At 38.1% G+C, this 13,113-nt stretch overlaps 1 protein-coding gene across 14 annotated transcripts in view; it reads left to right on the top strand.

Moving 5' to 3' along the window:
* Positions 1-11,953, top strand: part of LOC127027150 (COBW domain-containing protein 1-like) — a 28,883-nt gene extending 16,930 nt beyond the window's left edge. For 8 of the 14 annotated variants that reach the window (XM_050912674.1, XM_050912679.1, XM_050912676.1 and 5 more), the window contains 6 exons: positions 154-210; positions 2,998-3,049; positions 8,521-8,589; positions 8,689-8,754; positions 10,593-10,722; positions 11,424-11,953. In XM_050912674.1, coding sequence (XP_050768631.1) covers positions 154-210; positions 2,998-3,049; positions 8,521-8,589; positions 8,689-8,754; positions 10,593-10,722; positions 11,424-11,497 — 448 coding nt within the window. In that variant the 3' untranslated portion in view covers positions 11,498-11,953. Of the gene's footprint in view, positions 1-153; positions 211-2,997; positions 3,050-8,520; positions 8,590-8,688; positions 8,755-9,581; positions 9,804-10,576; positions 10,723-11,423 lie in introns of those variants that run through there. The other 6 variants (XM_050912675.1, XM_050912680.1, XR_007767793.1 and 3 more) reach the window with 5 other exon arrangements.
* Positions 11,954-13,113: the final 1,160 nt, after the last annotated feature.

Here is a 13,113-nt window from a genome sequence, read left to right on the forward strand (position 1 = left end):
ATCCAAAAATAAGGCTAAGGATTGATGGCATTAGTATGATAGACAGGAAAACAAACATAAGCTTCAGTGAACCATTTTAAAAATAATTATTTAAGTATACACAATATTTAAATATAGCAAAAATACAAAGCTTTCTTTCTTCCCTCTGTTTAGAGTTGATCTCTCCAATGTCTTGGACCTGCATGCTTTTGACAGTTTATCTGGAATAAGGTATGGTGATAATTTCACTATCTTTTATTAGAAATAGTGTCCATTGTATAAAGACATGCATGAAATAGACACACTCAAATCCTGGCTCAAACTTGCATCTGAGTTTCTGTTAGAAATTCTAGTTTAGTCACTTGTTTAAAATTCTCACTTTGTAAGTGGTAATCTGAGACTGAGAATTTTTTCCACTTGAAATGTGTGCAACAAAAGCTTTTTGACCCTGTAAAGTTAAATGAGCCAGAGTGTGCATGGTTGGTTGGCTTTTTTTCCCAAAATACAAGTTTTGCTTTAATACCAGTAGTAGAGTAGATTTGTACACTCTTTCCTGATTCTCTTAAAGGATTTCAAAATTTTTTTCACTTCACATCACGATGAACTGGAGGCCTCCTTAGTTTTCTCAGAAAACAGTGAGGGAGTGAGGTTCGACAACAAACAAAGCCACTATAAATTCTGGTTACTGTGTTCCATGTTCTTGATTTTTTTTTAATGCCAAATGTGTGCTTCAGCATGCTAGATGGGTGGAAAAGTAAAATTAGAGGCGAGGGGAGAAGGACTTTCTGTTCACTTTGTGTGCTGAAGTTGTTCAGTGAAGAAAGCCACGAGTACTAGAGCATAGTAAGGAAAGGAGAGATTATGCAACTGGCAGTATCAGCTTCATTTTTCTTCCTGGACGCACACTGTTCACTGCAGGTAAAGGAAGGTAGCCACTTCCTTATTCACAGAAGGGAGACACTGCAGAAGATGCAAGCTAGTAATCTCTAGTAGATGAGATGCACTCGTGAGATTTCCCAGTGAACTGGTGCAGTGCTACCCAAAGGATAGCCTGCTTTTACTGACTCTCTGCTGCCCTTTCTTTTTGCTGGCACTGGCTTTTTTCTGATCTGTGAAAAGTAGTGTGTTTGAGCTCCTTGAATGTACCAGTCCGATCTGTACCAATGGCAGCATCAGGGAGCTATCAGAATAGGCATCCAAAAGAAAGTGAAGGGAGGAGGAAGGCCAATATATCCTTTATGGGCAATAGATAACTATTAGGTCATAAACCAGATCATAAACCCATGTCCTGCGTTCTTGTGATGGATCACCTAGCTAAACTGACTCATCCTGGAGCCACACAACAGAGAGAAAGCAGTAAGATGTGAACCAGAAAAGGATCGTTCTTGATAATGGCAATTCACAGTTAGATCTGATTAGCTGTAATATTAGGTGGCATTCTGCAGGATTTACGAGGAAGTGCTGTGCTCTAAAAATCTGAGAAAGTCCTTAAGGAGCTGACCAAAAAAAATCTTTCTTGCTTTCCTTGGTCTAGTCTTGTCTCTTATCTCACTCATAGTTCCTTTAGAGGTTCTCAATATTTGGTATTAAAACAGAAGAAACACTCCAAAATTGCAGCATTTAAAGACAAATTCTAAAAGCACCAAGAAGGTTGTAGACTACTTAAATGAAGTTCCATTTCTTTTGTTTTTATTTGAGCTCTGTACAGCGGAATTGCTTACCCTTGTATCAGTTCATAGATGCAGAAATCCCTACATAAAATATTAGCGGTGGCTTCTTGCCCTATCATCTGTAGCAGAAAACCTCTGCATCCAGCACCATTTGAGCACACATACACACCAGTACACTAATAAAATTGTTCTTTTAACTGCATACTACAGTAAGAATTTCTGCCAGCATAGCAGACAGATACAACATCTGATCGGTGTGACTGTGCTGGTAGAACCTTGTAGTCTATACATGCCCTGAAGTGACAGGCAACACATCAAGAGTTCTGGATTCTGTGGAACGCAGTATGAGAAGAAGACAACAAAGCAAAGAAGATGCGAGTAGGAGTGTGAAATGTGTGACAGTAGCAGTCAGTACCTTTTTCCCCACCGTTAAAGGCTTCTTAAAATTTGCAGTCACTTAAAATTTGCAGTCATCAAAGTAGGAGGAGAGATTTTTATGGGCAATCTTCTCTGAAGTAGCAGAGAGCTGTCATCGTAGTGACTTTTGCTGTGGTATTCTTTTTTCTGTGTGTTGGACATAAGACAGCGGTAATGTTCTCTGGTACAGAAACAGTATTTGAAGAAATCTTGCACTGTCTTCATTAAAGACAGATGGGGGTGTGTAATCTAAAGCTGCAGTAAAATTTTATGTTGTCACACAAAATGATACAGTAAGACCCTGAATCTTAGTTTACGAAACAAGCCCCCAAGTTCCTTTATGAAGTAGAGAGGACCAGTTTTAAATTAGCAGGCACACTGCACAGTAGGAGTGAGCTGTACAGCAGAGCTGAAATGGAAGCTAGTACATAGTATTTCACTTAGTGTTACAGATTTCATTCTCACAAGCAACAGATTTGTACATTTTTTTTCTTCTTGCTTTTCAAATCGTTTTAATAAATCATTCGTCTAATAAATTGACAAATTCTAGTGATTTATTTTTCCCTTCATGCTTTAATGATATAGTTTGACTTTTGTTCCTACACAGAGGAGTATCAAAGGTGTACTTCTTGAAGTAGAAATATTTAAAATCCCAAAGATATTGCAGATCATTGCTATAATCTAATTGTGTTTACATTTTAAAAAACCTAACGTTCTAACACAAATCATTAGCTAGATCAAACCAATATAATTAAACATCTCTATTTTGAGATTAAAACTCAATTAACGGTTGAAGCTTATTCTGAGTATATAGTCTAGCTTTGATATTTTAGTTTTGCTCTGCAATACTGAAGAGTTTAAATAAATTTTGAAATAATGACATTTTGTCCATCCTACTCAAATGCGACATTTAACTTTTACTTATTTTCAGTTTGCAGAAAAAGCTTGAGTATGTAAAGACAACACATGCACATCTAGATAAGGTAATTACCAAAAATACTGCTTCAGTCTTTTTGTAACAACAAGGTTGTTCAGGGCAATTGCAAGCATTGCATGCTAATCATGTTACCTTGTCAGAAGGTTTCAGTTAGGCAATAATGTGTTTTTAATATCTTTGGAAGATTACATAGAATACATACAGGAATGTGCTTTGTTGTAGATAGATTCTAAATGGATACAGTAAGTCTTACTTTCAAAAATACCTTATAGGCTTCCACTGCTCCTGACAGTCACATCATTCATTGATTCACATGGAGAGTGTTACTGAAACAGACAAAAAGCACTACTTTTTTTAATATTTGCAGAATCAAGTCCTAAATTTGTAGCCAGTCTTTATCCTGTAGGTTTTCTGTCCAAATGTTGTCTGTGTATGTAGATATAAGGGAGATGTTATTCGTGACTTTGCATTCTTTAAAGCTGTAATAATAAAACTTCACTGGGTAGTTAAGCATGTGTAGATTTCCATTCTGTGAGTGCTTCCCATTGTTTTCACAAGAAATAGCAACAATTTAACTTGTAACAATGAAGTAGATTTGGCCCTATAAACTAGGTAGCAATCCTGTAAGCACATGTATGCTAAAAAAAAAAGAAACAGTTCTGTTGATGTTATTTTTAGTATGTCAAATTAAATTCTAAAATGTATTCCCCACCGCAGCCCCGATACTCAACCCAATGTGTGTTTATATCAGGGCAGAATCTTTTTTCTCCCTGTGTGCAACTGCAAATAGCATTTTTGCTTTTGTGGCTTTTGTTTGAGCAAATAGAGTATTTTTTGTGATCAACATACCGAATTTCAAAGATTAATTTAAGGAAAAAAGGTCTCATCCATCATCCCTACAGAATATAAACAGTTCTGTGCTAATTGCTACTTTTAAGCACCTCTCTTATCCATGATGTACAGGTTTTACTAGAAAGGATCCCTTCTGATTTTCTTTTTTTTTCTGATCACAGCATCTTTTCCTGCTTAGACCCTTCTCAAAAACAGAACAGTCTTAAGTCATGGAATTACTGAATTTATTGCCAGGCAACAAAAACTTATGATTACTAATTCAAGTTCTGAAAAAAAGAAATGCAAAACAATTACACAAACACTTACATGAACACCTTTCCTTCTCTCTCCCTCTCTCCCCCAACTTCCCCTATTTTTTTCAGTGGATTACACTTAAGTCTGTCCAAGTTCTCGCAGCGAGGCCACATGTGGCATAGGAAGTTGGAGGTGTTTTTGTAATGATTTTCTTTTCCTCATCACTGCTCTGTTCCTCAGGGTTCCTTTCCTGTGGTTCATGCAGGGCCCTTAGTATCCATGGAGTGCCCCTGCTCTGTGGGTAAACAACGAGCTGTAGTCTCTCAGGGGTGTATGTACCCCTTTAGCATGGCATGGCATGCCTCCTCCAAAGACTCTTCATTCCCAAGTGGCTGGAGGTGTCTGTAACAGGGTGCCATGCATTTCTCTGCCTGAAGATGTGTGGGATTTTTTTTTTACTGTTGTATGGTTTCAGAGCTGACTGGAACAGGTTGTGAGACACGTAAGGCAGCTGATGGCCTCCTCCCATACCCCTCAGCACTGCAGCCCCCTGCTACATACGCCTCTTAAGCTTACACATACTTAAAGAACTGTATGAACATATATTGGTTATAGACTCCACCCTTAATATCATCAGAAACTGAATGTACACCTAGCATGTATTCCACTCCTTGCCACTGGGAGTTAGACTGTAGGGGTTAATGTAGCAGTCATAATATACATGTTAAAAATTGTTGTATTTAACCTCCATCTCCTGCCAAGTGGACAATGGAGGTTAGTATCATAAGTGTTTGAATTTACTTATTTCCATTGTAGACTCCACCCTTTGGTGTAGATTAGTAAGGTTAGCGTTGCTTACTGCAAAATTCAGGCCTTGTTCGTGCAAAACACCACACCAAGACACTCGGCTGTTTAATTTACTCACCATGTCTTAGTATACAAGTAAATATTCAAGCAAACAAACAATACAACCACTGAGTAACACTACTATTGGATATCCACTTGGTTTCTGAGTCCAACAGCTGTAGTTTCATCCAGAAGCCAAATGCGTGGTGACCAATGTTGATTTGATATTACATGGGCACTTCCCCAGTTGGGGAGTAAGATGATGCATCAGATGACTTAGATTTCCCAGAGCTTGATTTGCATCCTATAACCATATCAGCTGAGCTCTGACCTTTCTCCTGAGCTTGTTATTCCTTAGCTCCCAGGTGTAGATCTTTGAAGGACTTCTTTTCCTCTTTCCAAGTCCCAGTTTGTAGGGTGGGAGCATGGAGATTTTTCATCCCCTCCTGACACTTTCACAGCTGCAATTTTGTTGTGCTTTGCCATGAGGCTGATCTCACACCTGCGTTTGGCATGTTCCCCCCCGTATGATACTCTAGGTCACTCCTTGATTAATAGGATGTCCCACCAGTTATCAGGTGATACCAGAGGGGCAACAGTGACTGTGCCTAGCTGTCAGCTTTTTGTCTGTGGCCTCAGCCTTTTTGGGGTCCCTTACCCCTTGCCTGTAAACACAGCAGGAATCAAAGTGACCACAGTCGATTGCCCCTTCTTCCCAGTCCCTCCATGGGGGTCTTGTTTGTGGGATCAGAAGGATCGAGCTCAGCATACTGCTCCATCAGTAAATCCCAGAGCTTCCTACTTTTGCAAATGCCCTCCACTAGCTTCCCAGCACCACCACAGCCACTGCAGAAGCAACTTCTGGGGGCAGCAGCAGTAGGTGTCCTGCACCGCTTTACTTACTTCGAGTAAAAGGTTGTAGAGTGGTTGCATTCTGGGGAGCAGTGCTCCCATTTCTGCAGCACTGTAACATGGGCTGCCTGATAGGACTCTTTTAATTTTAAACTGGCTTACTGTTTCCATAGTAAATTGGATGGCTTGTCACACAGCTTTCCCTTTGGCCAGTTCAGTGTTACCAGCTGCTAAGTTTTGATCCAGGTTTTGTCATTCTTGCTGAGCACTTGCTAGTGCATCTTTTAGCAGACCATTAGTCTAACAGTGACTGTCAGTCTGACGGTGATGAGTTTTAAGCGGTCCCAATCTTTCTGAGGCTCCATTTGAAGCATATGGTGAACTCTGGCATACTCCCACAGCCAAGCAGCACACCTCCTAGTGTTTTACAGGTGGTAGTTGTATCCCTTTTGCAACTCCTGGGCTAATTTTCTTGGATGCTGCCCTAGGGGACTGTTAAGGCTCCATGCCATGGGCGCGTGGGCTTGAAGCTGGCACCATCCTGTGTCTTCCCAGTCATCTTCCTGTCCTACTAGGGCTTTCACAGGTCCCTACTTTTTCCAACAGTTTATACATTGTCTACACACATCCTCACACATGTAATGGGTACACCACTCGCACCAGAATATACAATCACAGACTCCCAGTACGAGAACCAAGGCTCCTTCTGGATTCCCGAGGTCATTGCAGTAATGCACTCCAATCTTGTGAGACGCCACCTGGACTACTGCATCCAGCTCTGGGGCCCCCAGCACAAGAAAGACATGGACCTGTTGGAGCGGGTCCAGAGGAGGGCCACAAAAATGACCAGAGGGATGGAACACCTCTCCTGTGAGGACAGGTGCTGAGAGTTGGGGTTGTTCAGCCTGGAGAAGGCTCCAGGGAGACCATATTGCGGCCTTTCAGTACTTAAAGGGGGCTTCTAAGAAAGACAGAGAGACTTTTTACCATGGCCTGTAGTTTTGTATAGTAGCTTTCTGCTCCTTTTTGCTGCTTAGTGGTTTTGTCACTGCTCTGGTCCTTAGTGTCCCTGCTCCATGGGTCACCCACGGGCCCCAGTCCATAGGCAGGTACCCTCCTCTGTGGATGAGTTCTGTGTCACAGTCCTCTCTGGGGTATCCCCAGTTGTGTGTGGTTCACCCATGGGCAACAGTCCCCTCAGGGGCTGCAAAAAAAGAAAAACTTCTATTTTTATGCAGTACCTTAGAAAAGTGTGCTTTCCTTCTAGAAAGTTGCTATGATTACATTCAATTTTCAGGTTAAAATATGATGCATATAATGCCTGTATTTCCCTTTTTGAACTGCAAATCTTGACTGTGAAGTTGGTAGTCTTGAAAACAGCAAAAGGCAATTATAATCTCCTTTTGGAACTAAAGATTAAATATAAAATCAGTTTCATGTTTAACTGTAATTGCAATCAGAATCTTAAGTTCATAGTTTTTTGTTTAACTAAAATTTGTGTTCATCTTAAATATGTTCAGTTATAGTAATAAAAGTCTGAATAGATCCCTAAAGTAGAAAAAAAGTTAAGTAGAAACCTTCCTGAATGTTAGGAGAGTTATAGCATGCTTGTATTATTAAGGAAATTATTGTTGTTTTTGTAGTGTGGAGCTGTTCAACAAGTAGGAAACAGTGAGAATTCATTGTTACTATCCCTGTTTAGTTAAACACCTACGTTTTTAAGATAGTTGTTGAGACAGATGAGGCATAAATGAGAGCAGAACACCTCTCATAGTAGGCTGCAAGTCCTTGTTGGATGATAAAGTGTGCATATTATCTTCATGTGGAAGGTCAACAGAAGCAATACTGCACTATGCGTGGAGCACAGTGAACTTTTGTCTGTCTTGTTTTGAAGCTGCTCAAAGTGTTAGCTCGTGGTTGTTTTGGTGAGTTTACTTGGTCATTAGATAAACATTTAGATTTGCTGCTTGTGCTTTTTTTTCTTAAGTTAGACTAGTCATCTGAAAGTAGTAATAATTTGAAAGAATTTTAGATTGTACAAAAAGTAATTCTCTGTATGTTCTTCTATGCCATTGAGAGGTTACAGTGACAAAAATAAGTTTAAGACACATTATTTCCTTTATTTGCTAATAAATTGTTAATTTTAAATTACACATTTATTTTCAGCTTCTGCTTTGATGATAATTGGTTCTGAGCAGTAAGCTGGTGGTTGCTTTGGAATAAAACATCACTTCAGACATGTTTATTTTGGAATCTATTCCTACACAGTCTATATATAAAAAGCTTTTCATAACAGGCAAATACAGATAGGTGAAAAATATGTTGATTAATTTTTGTCTGATAGAATTGTGATGAAGATCAGAAATTGTGACAAAGATCAGTATGCCAAGAAAATAGCATTCTTAAACATACTTGAAAGATTGATCTTACTAGCCTATAAGAATTAAAATTCTTAGGCTTTCTTTGAGAACAAACATCAGCTACAGCAAAGAATTATGCAGTAGAAGCTGATGGCATTAAACTATTCAAAGTATTGCTATGCCCCTTAAGGGCACACCCAAACGGAACCAAATTAGAGCAGAACAGAAATGGAGATTCTTTTTTTTTTTTAAATTTGACATGGGTGTATAGTTGCTTTTTTATGAGGCCAAGTTATAAAGAAGACTTTTTGAAATTAATATAATGAAATGTTTATTCAGTTTTGTAATAATAAATGGGTCTTTCCATTTGCAGGGTATAATTACAGTAACATTTGAAGTTCCAGGAAATATAAAAGAAGAAAACTTAAATCTCTTTATTCAGGTAAGTAATACATCACTGTCAACTGAAAAATCACTGTGGCTTTTTATAGAAAATCATCCCATGCCATTCTGTTTATGAAAACATTTTTCCTTTTCATAGAATCTTTTGTGGGAGAAGAATTTGAAAGATAAGACTGGGCGCCCCATGGACGTCATAAGACTGAAGGTTAGTCAGAAATTACCAGCTTCTTTGTTTTGTGCTTTTCCTCTTTTACACCTAAAAAACTGCAGTGTGCTGTCAGTTACGGACCTATCAAAGGTGCTACTGGATCACTATAGCAGAGCAGACAAAATGGAGAATAGCAATTTTTCATTCTTCCGTGTAGAGACAGTTTGTTATCTGCTGCCTGGTGGAACAACTCAAAAGGAGTTAGCTGGCAGAGAAGCTAACATTGATCCTACTTGTTTTGAATTCAGAGGGAAGATGTACAGTCCCAAACATCAGTGGCAGAGTTAATAATCAGGACATAGTTAAATCACTGTCTCATTTTTCATGTCCATTGCTTTGAAAGGTTCCATCCATCTCACATAAATGTCTCCTTATCTAGGGATTGGATACTATAGATTGGATACTATAGATTGCTATCCGTATTTATAATTGTTGGCATAATATGCAGAAGTTGAATTTGGCATAACGTAGCAATGCAATACTAGTTGTGGTCTACAGTACAACTTTTTACAGTATTGTCAGACTGTAGTTTTAAAGATGCAGCCCATAAGTATTAAAAAATCTTCATGGGCACTTCATATGTTTTTCAGTTGCATGGTTTTGAGAGGAGTATAGGTGACAATTTAGGATATATTTTCATTTTCCTTATACCAAGCAGCCAAGTCAATCATTAAAAAATGAGAATCAAGTCTGTCATTTGGTAGGCTGTAAGAACTACAAGAAAATATGCTCTGGTTTGTTTTCTGAGAACACTTGTGCATCATGGATAGTGACATAATTATTTTCATTTCATTGGAAGAAAGGTTGTATTCTGGCTCTTTCAGCAACAAAACGAGAATATCCTTGTCTTCCCCTTCCTGACAAATAGAAGAAAATAGCCACTGATGCATCTTCAGCTGTCTGAAAACACTACTACTACACACAAGTACATTTTTGTTGTATTAAGCATTGGAATCAAAGTGATTCTTTAGGAGATCTGAGGCCTGTGATAAGCTGTGTGCTGGCCCTCAGTAACAGACAAATGCACCAAAGCAAATGAACCCCAGGTAATTATAGAATGGGTTCCAAAGTTTGTTGCTTTTATATTTATATCTTACTTGCAGTCATAATCCTTTTGGCAGTAATAGTCGTAGAATTCCAACTAATATGTCAAATGCAGACCTTTTTTAATGAAATATTTTTAACTTTTTGTTCTTTAGGAAAGTATAAGACATGTTTTACAGAATGTGTTCCACTAAAATATTTTATAAAGTTTTACATGAAGTGATGAAAACTCTTTAATACAACTTTTGGTACCTGGGTTAATGGGCTCACTCTGACAGTAATCCCTTCCAATTCTGTTGCTAGTCATTTTATTTCACAAGTGTTTGTTTATTCTCCGATATTCAAAGATGCTGTTTCAGAATAGTGAATATGCTGAGCATGACAGCTTAATCAGAATAATCTGAAATCAAACATTTTTGCTCATTTTACATCATCTTTGCTGGCAATCAATCTTTCATGGACTCATACATCATACACCATATATATATTCAAAGTGGCATAGTAGCTGATGACATTTTATTTTTGCTCGAACATGCTAGATACTGGCCAAATGAGGAACAGAAGGCAGAGTATGGCAAAGTGTAATTATTAGTCTTTAACAAAATAAGAAGATGTGAGAATGGATTTTATGAGTAGAAGTGATCATACTACATGGTTATTTTGACTAACTGGTGCATAGTTGCCAGAAATATTTTTCCCTGCTTGGCCTAGTTTCAAAGTTTTTTCTCCCTCTTATGTATTTCCTCTTTAAAGGTTTGTTTATATATCCTAACAGTTATTTTTCTGATAAGGGACTGGTATCTATTCAAGGCAAATCTCATCAGGTGATAGTCCAAGGTGTCCATGAACTCTATGATCTGGAAGAGACTGCAGTAGCCTGGAAAGAAAACGAAAAGAGAACAAATAGACTGGTCCTAATAGGTAAGAGGCAATTACATATCTCCTCATTTGACTTTTAAGAACCTGTTGTTTCAGCAGACAGTCCTGTGACTTGTCCAGTGAAAAGCAACTGGCCTAAACTGGCCAGAATAATAGCAGTGAGTATGTTCAGCATAACCTTCAGTCAAAGGTTTATCCATCAAGACCTCCTGCAGTTTTATATTCCAGCTGAGAGGAATCTACAGTACCCCTTTTAGTGACATTAAAATAAAATAAAATACTAAGTATTTATAAATTATGTTGGCATATTTAATATTATTTTTAAAATCCATAATAAATATGGTGATGGGAATGGTTTGAATATTTGATCAAATATTCAGTAACTGTAAGGAAGGTGATTATAGCCATGAAAATGTATAAAATCCATTTTGTTTCTGAAAAGCTTGTAATGCGGAGGTTGTACATTTCTATTTCCTACTTGTTACTCTCTGCTTTGCAAAGTGTTTTTATGGCAAAAAAATCCCTATTTTTCCTCCTTTCCCTTATTTGTACAGCTTGAAGTCTGTTGTTGCCTGTAAAATCTAAAGTTATCTTGTTACCTGCAGCTTAATTTTAATACTGCTGTTTTCACTTATTGGCATAATAAACATTTTCTTTGCTGAGAAGACTGGCAGGTTGCTACTTGCATGCGTTTTTTGTAACACACTATAAAATCTAGTTAGCTAATTTATTTCTCTTTACAGGCAGGAATTTGGAGAAGGAGACCATCAAAGAAGTATTCATAGCCACCGTGAGAGAGAAACAAGAGAACAGTTGACATCAAACTACAAAAAAGATGAAATGTCTGTGCTTAACCCTGCAAGCTTTTTATGACAGAAAAGACTGAATGTTATGCAGTATAGTAGTTTGTTTTTCCTCTTGCAGTTTACACAACAGTTAAACCCTAAAGTCCTCCTAAGAATCGCAGCTGACTTACTGCGTAAAGATTAGTTCTTATGGTCTAGAATCAAACACAAAGAATTCTACCATTTTGGATTTGGCTTAAGTTATGTCAGTAACATCATGTAGCTGTGCAGAAATGCAAATAGGCAAAAGGCTGTTTATGCTGTATGTGAAGTATTACAGTAGGAACATGGTAAACATGTTGAAGCCTAGTGCTTTCTCCAGCTGACTCTCTTTTGCTACTGGAAATGAAGCAACAGGGATTATTGCCAGAGATGTAATCACATTAAAAAGTATGTAGTGTTTACTATTAAACTGTCTTCCATCTCTTTCCACTTGTTTTGTGATTTTTGAATGTATACATCCATCCCAGGTACTGCTAAACCTGTTGTATAAATGAAACTAAAAATACATAGACAGCAGAGGCTCGGGATCACATGGAATATATACTGTCTGCATAACAGCTATGAATGCAGCGTTCAGTCACATAGCCGTGTTGAAAGATGTGGTTGACCTCCTAGATCTTCTAGGCCATGAGCCTGCCAGTTCAGGATTTGGGGGACCGGAGGCAGCACATTTTCACTGCATTGTCTAGGCTGCCGTGCATGATTTGTTACAGGGTTCTCTGACACTGCTTTTGGGTGCTGTTTTGAAAACTTAGTTTGAAGCTTTTATCTCTGTGCTCATTACTTTTACAATTTAGAGTTGAACTTCTTGCCCTGTACCTTCTCTGGTAGTCATCGTTCACCTCTTAGCTTTAGAGGGATTTGTTGACCACAGCTGGGTGAATGTGAAACGAGTGAATGCAAGAAGATAAGGTGAAATTAAAAATGTTTCAAAACAATTCTAGGACATGCAGCAGATATTCTGAAGAATGGACTCTTAGCTACAGTGCTACATGGATGCTTGTTGATGTGTCTGGATAAGTAGAAATTTGTTTTCAGTACTAGTGGTGTGGTACTTGTCACATAGCTAACATTTGCTTTAGGATAAAAGGTGCCTCAAACTAAAAAAAAAAAAAAAAAAGAAAGGAGGCCATTCCCTGATCAGTGCCATCAGTGCTATGGATTGAGTTATAAAACATCATGTAAATGCAAAATTGTGGATAATACATTTGTATTTGTTGCTGCTTATACTTCCATTTGTCATAGAGAAAGCGATCAAATACCCTCTATCTTATAAATGCCTCATGTAATTGAAGAACTCTGTTATCTTTAGAAATGTTAGTCTCTGTAGTGCCCAACTGATCATTCATTTTCCATTTGAAAAGAAAGTCCAGAGATTTAATGGGAAGAGCTTCAACCGTGAGTCATAAGGGGACAAGCCACGGATGGCTTACACACTTACTGTCATATTTTAGATGCTTATTTTTTATATTTGCTCAGCAACGACACACTCCAAAATTCCCACAATGACTGCCAATATACTGGGATTTTTTTTTGTTGCTGTAATGGGGCATCTCTGCAGCTGGGAATCTTCTTCTGTATAGCT

This window comes from Gymnogyps californianus, chromosome Z, assembly GCF_018139145.2.
Source record: "Gymnogyps californianus isolate 813 chromosome Z, ASM1813914v2, whole genome shotgun sequence".
NCBI classification, from domain to species: Eukaryota; Metazoa; Chordata; class Aves; order Accipitriformes; family Cathartidae; genus Gymnogyps; species Gymnogyps californianus.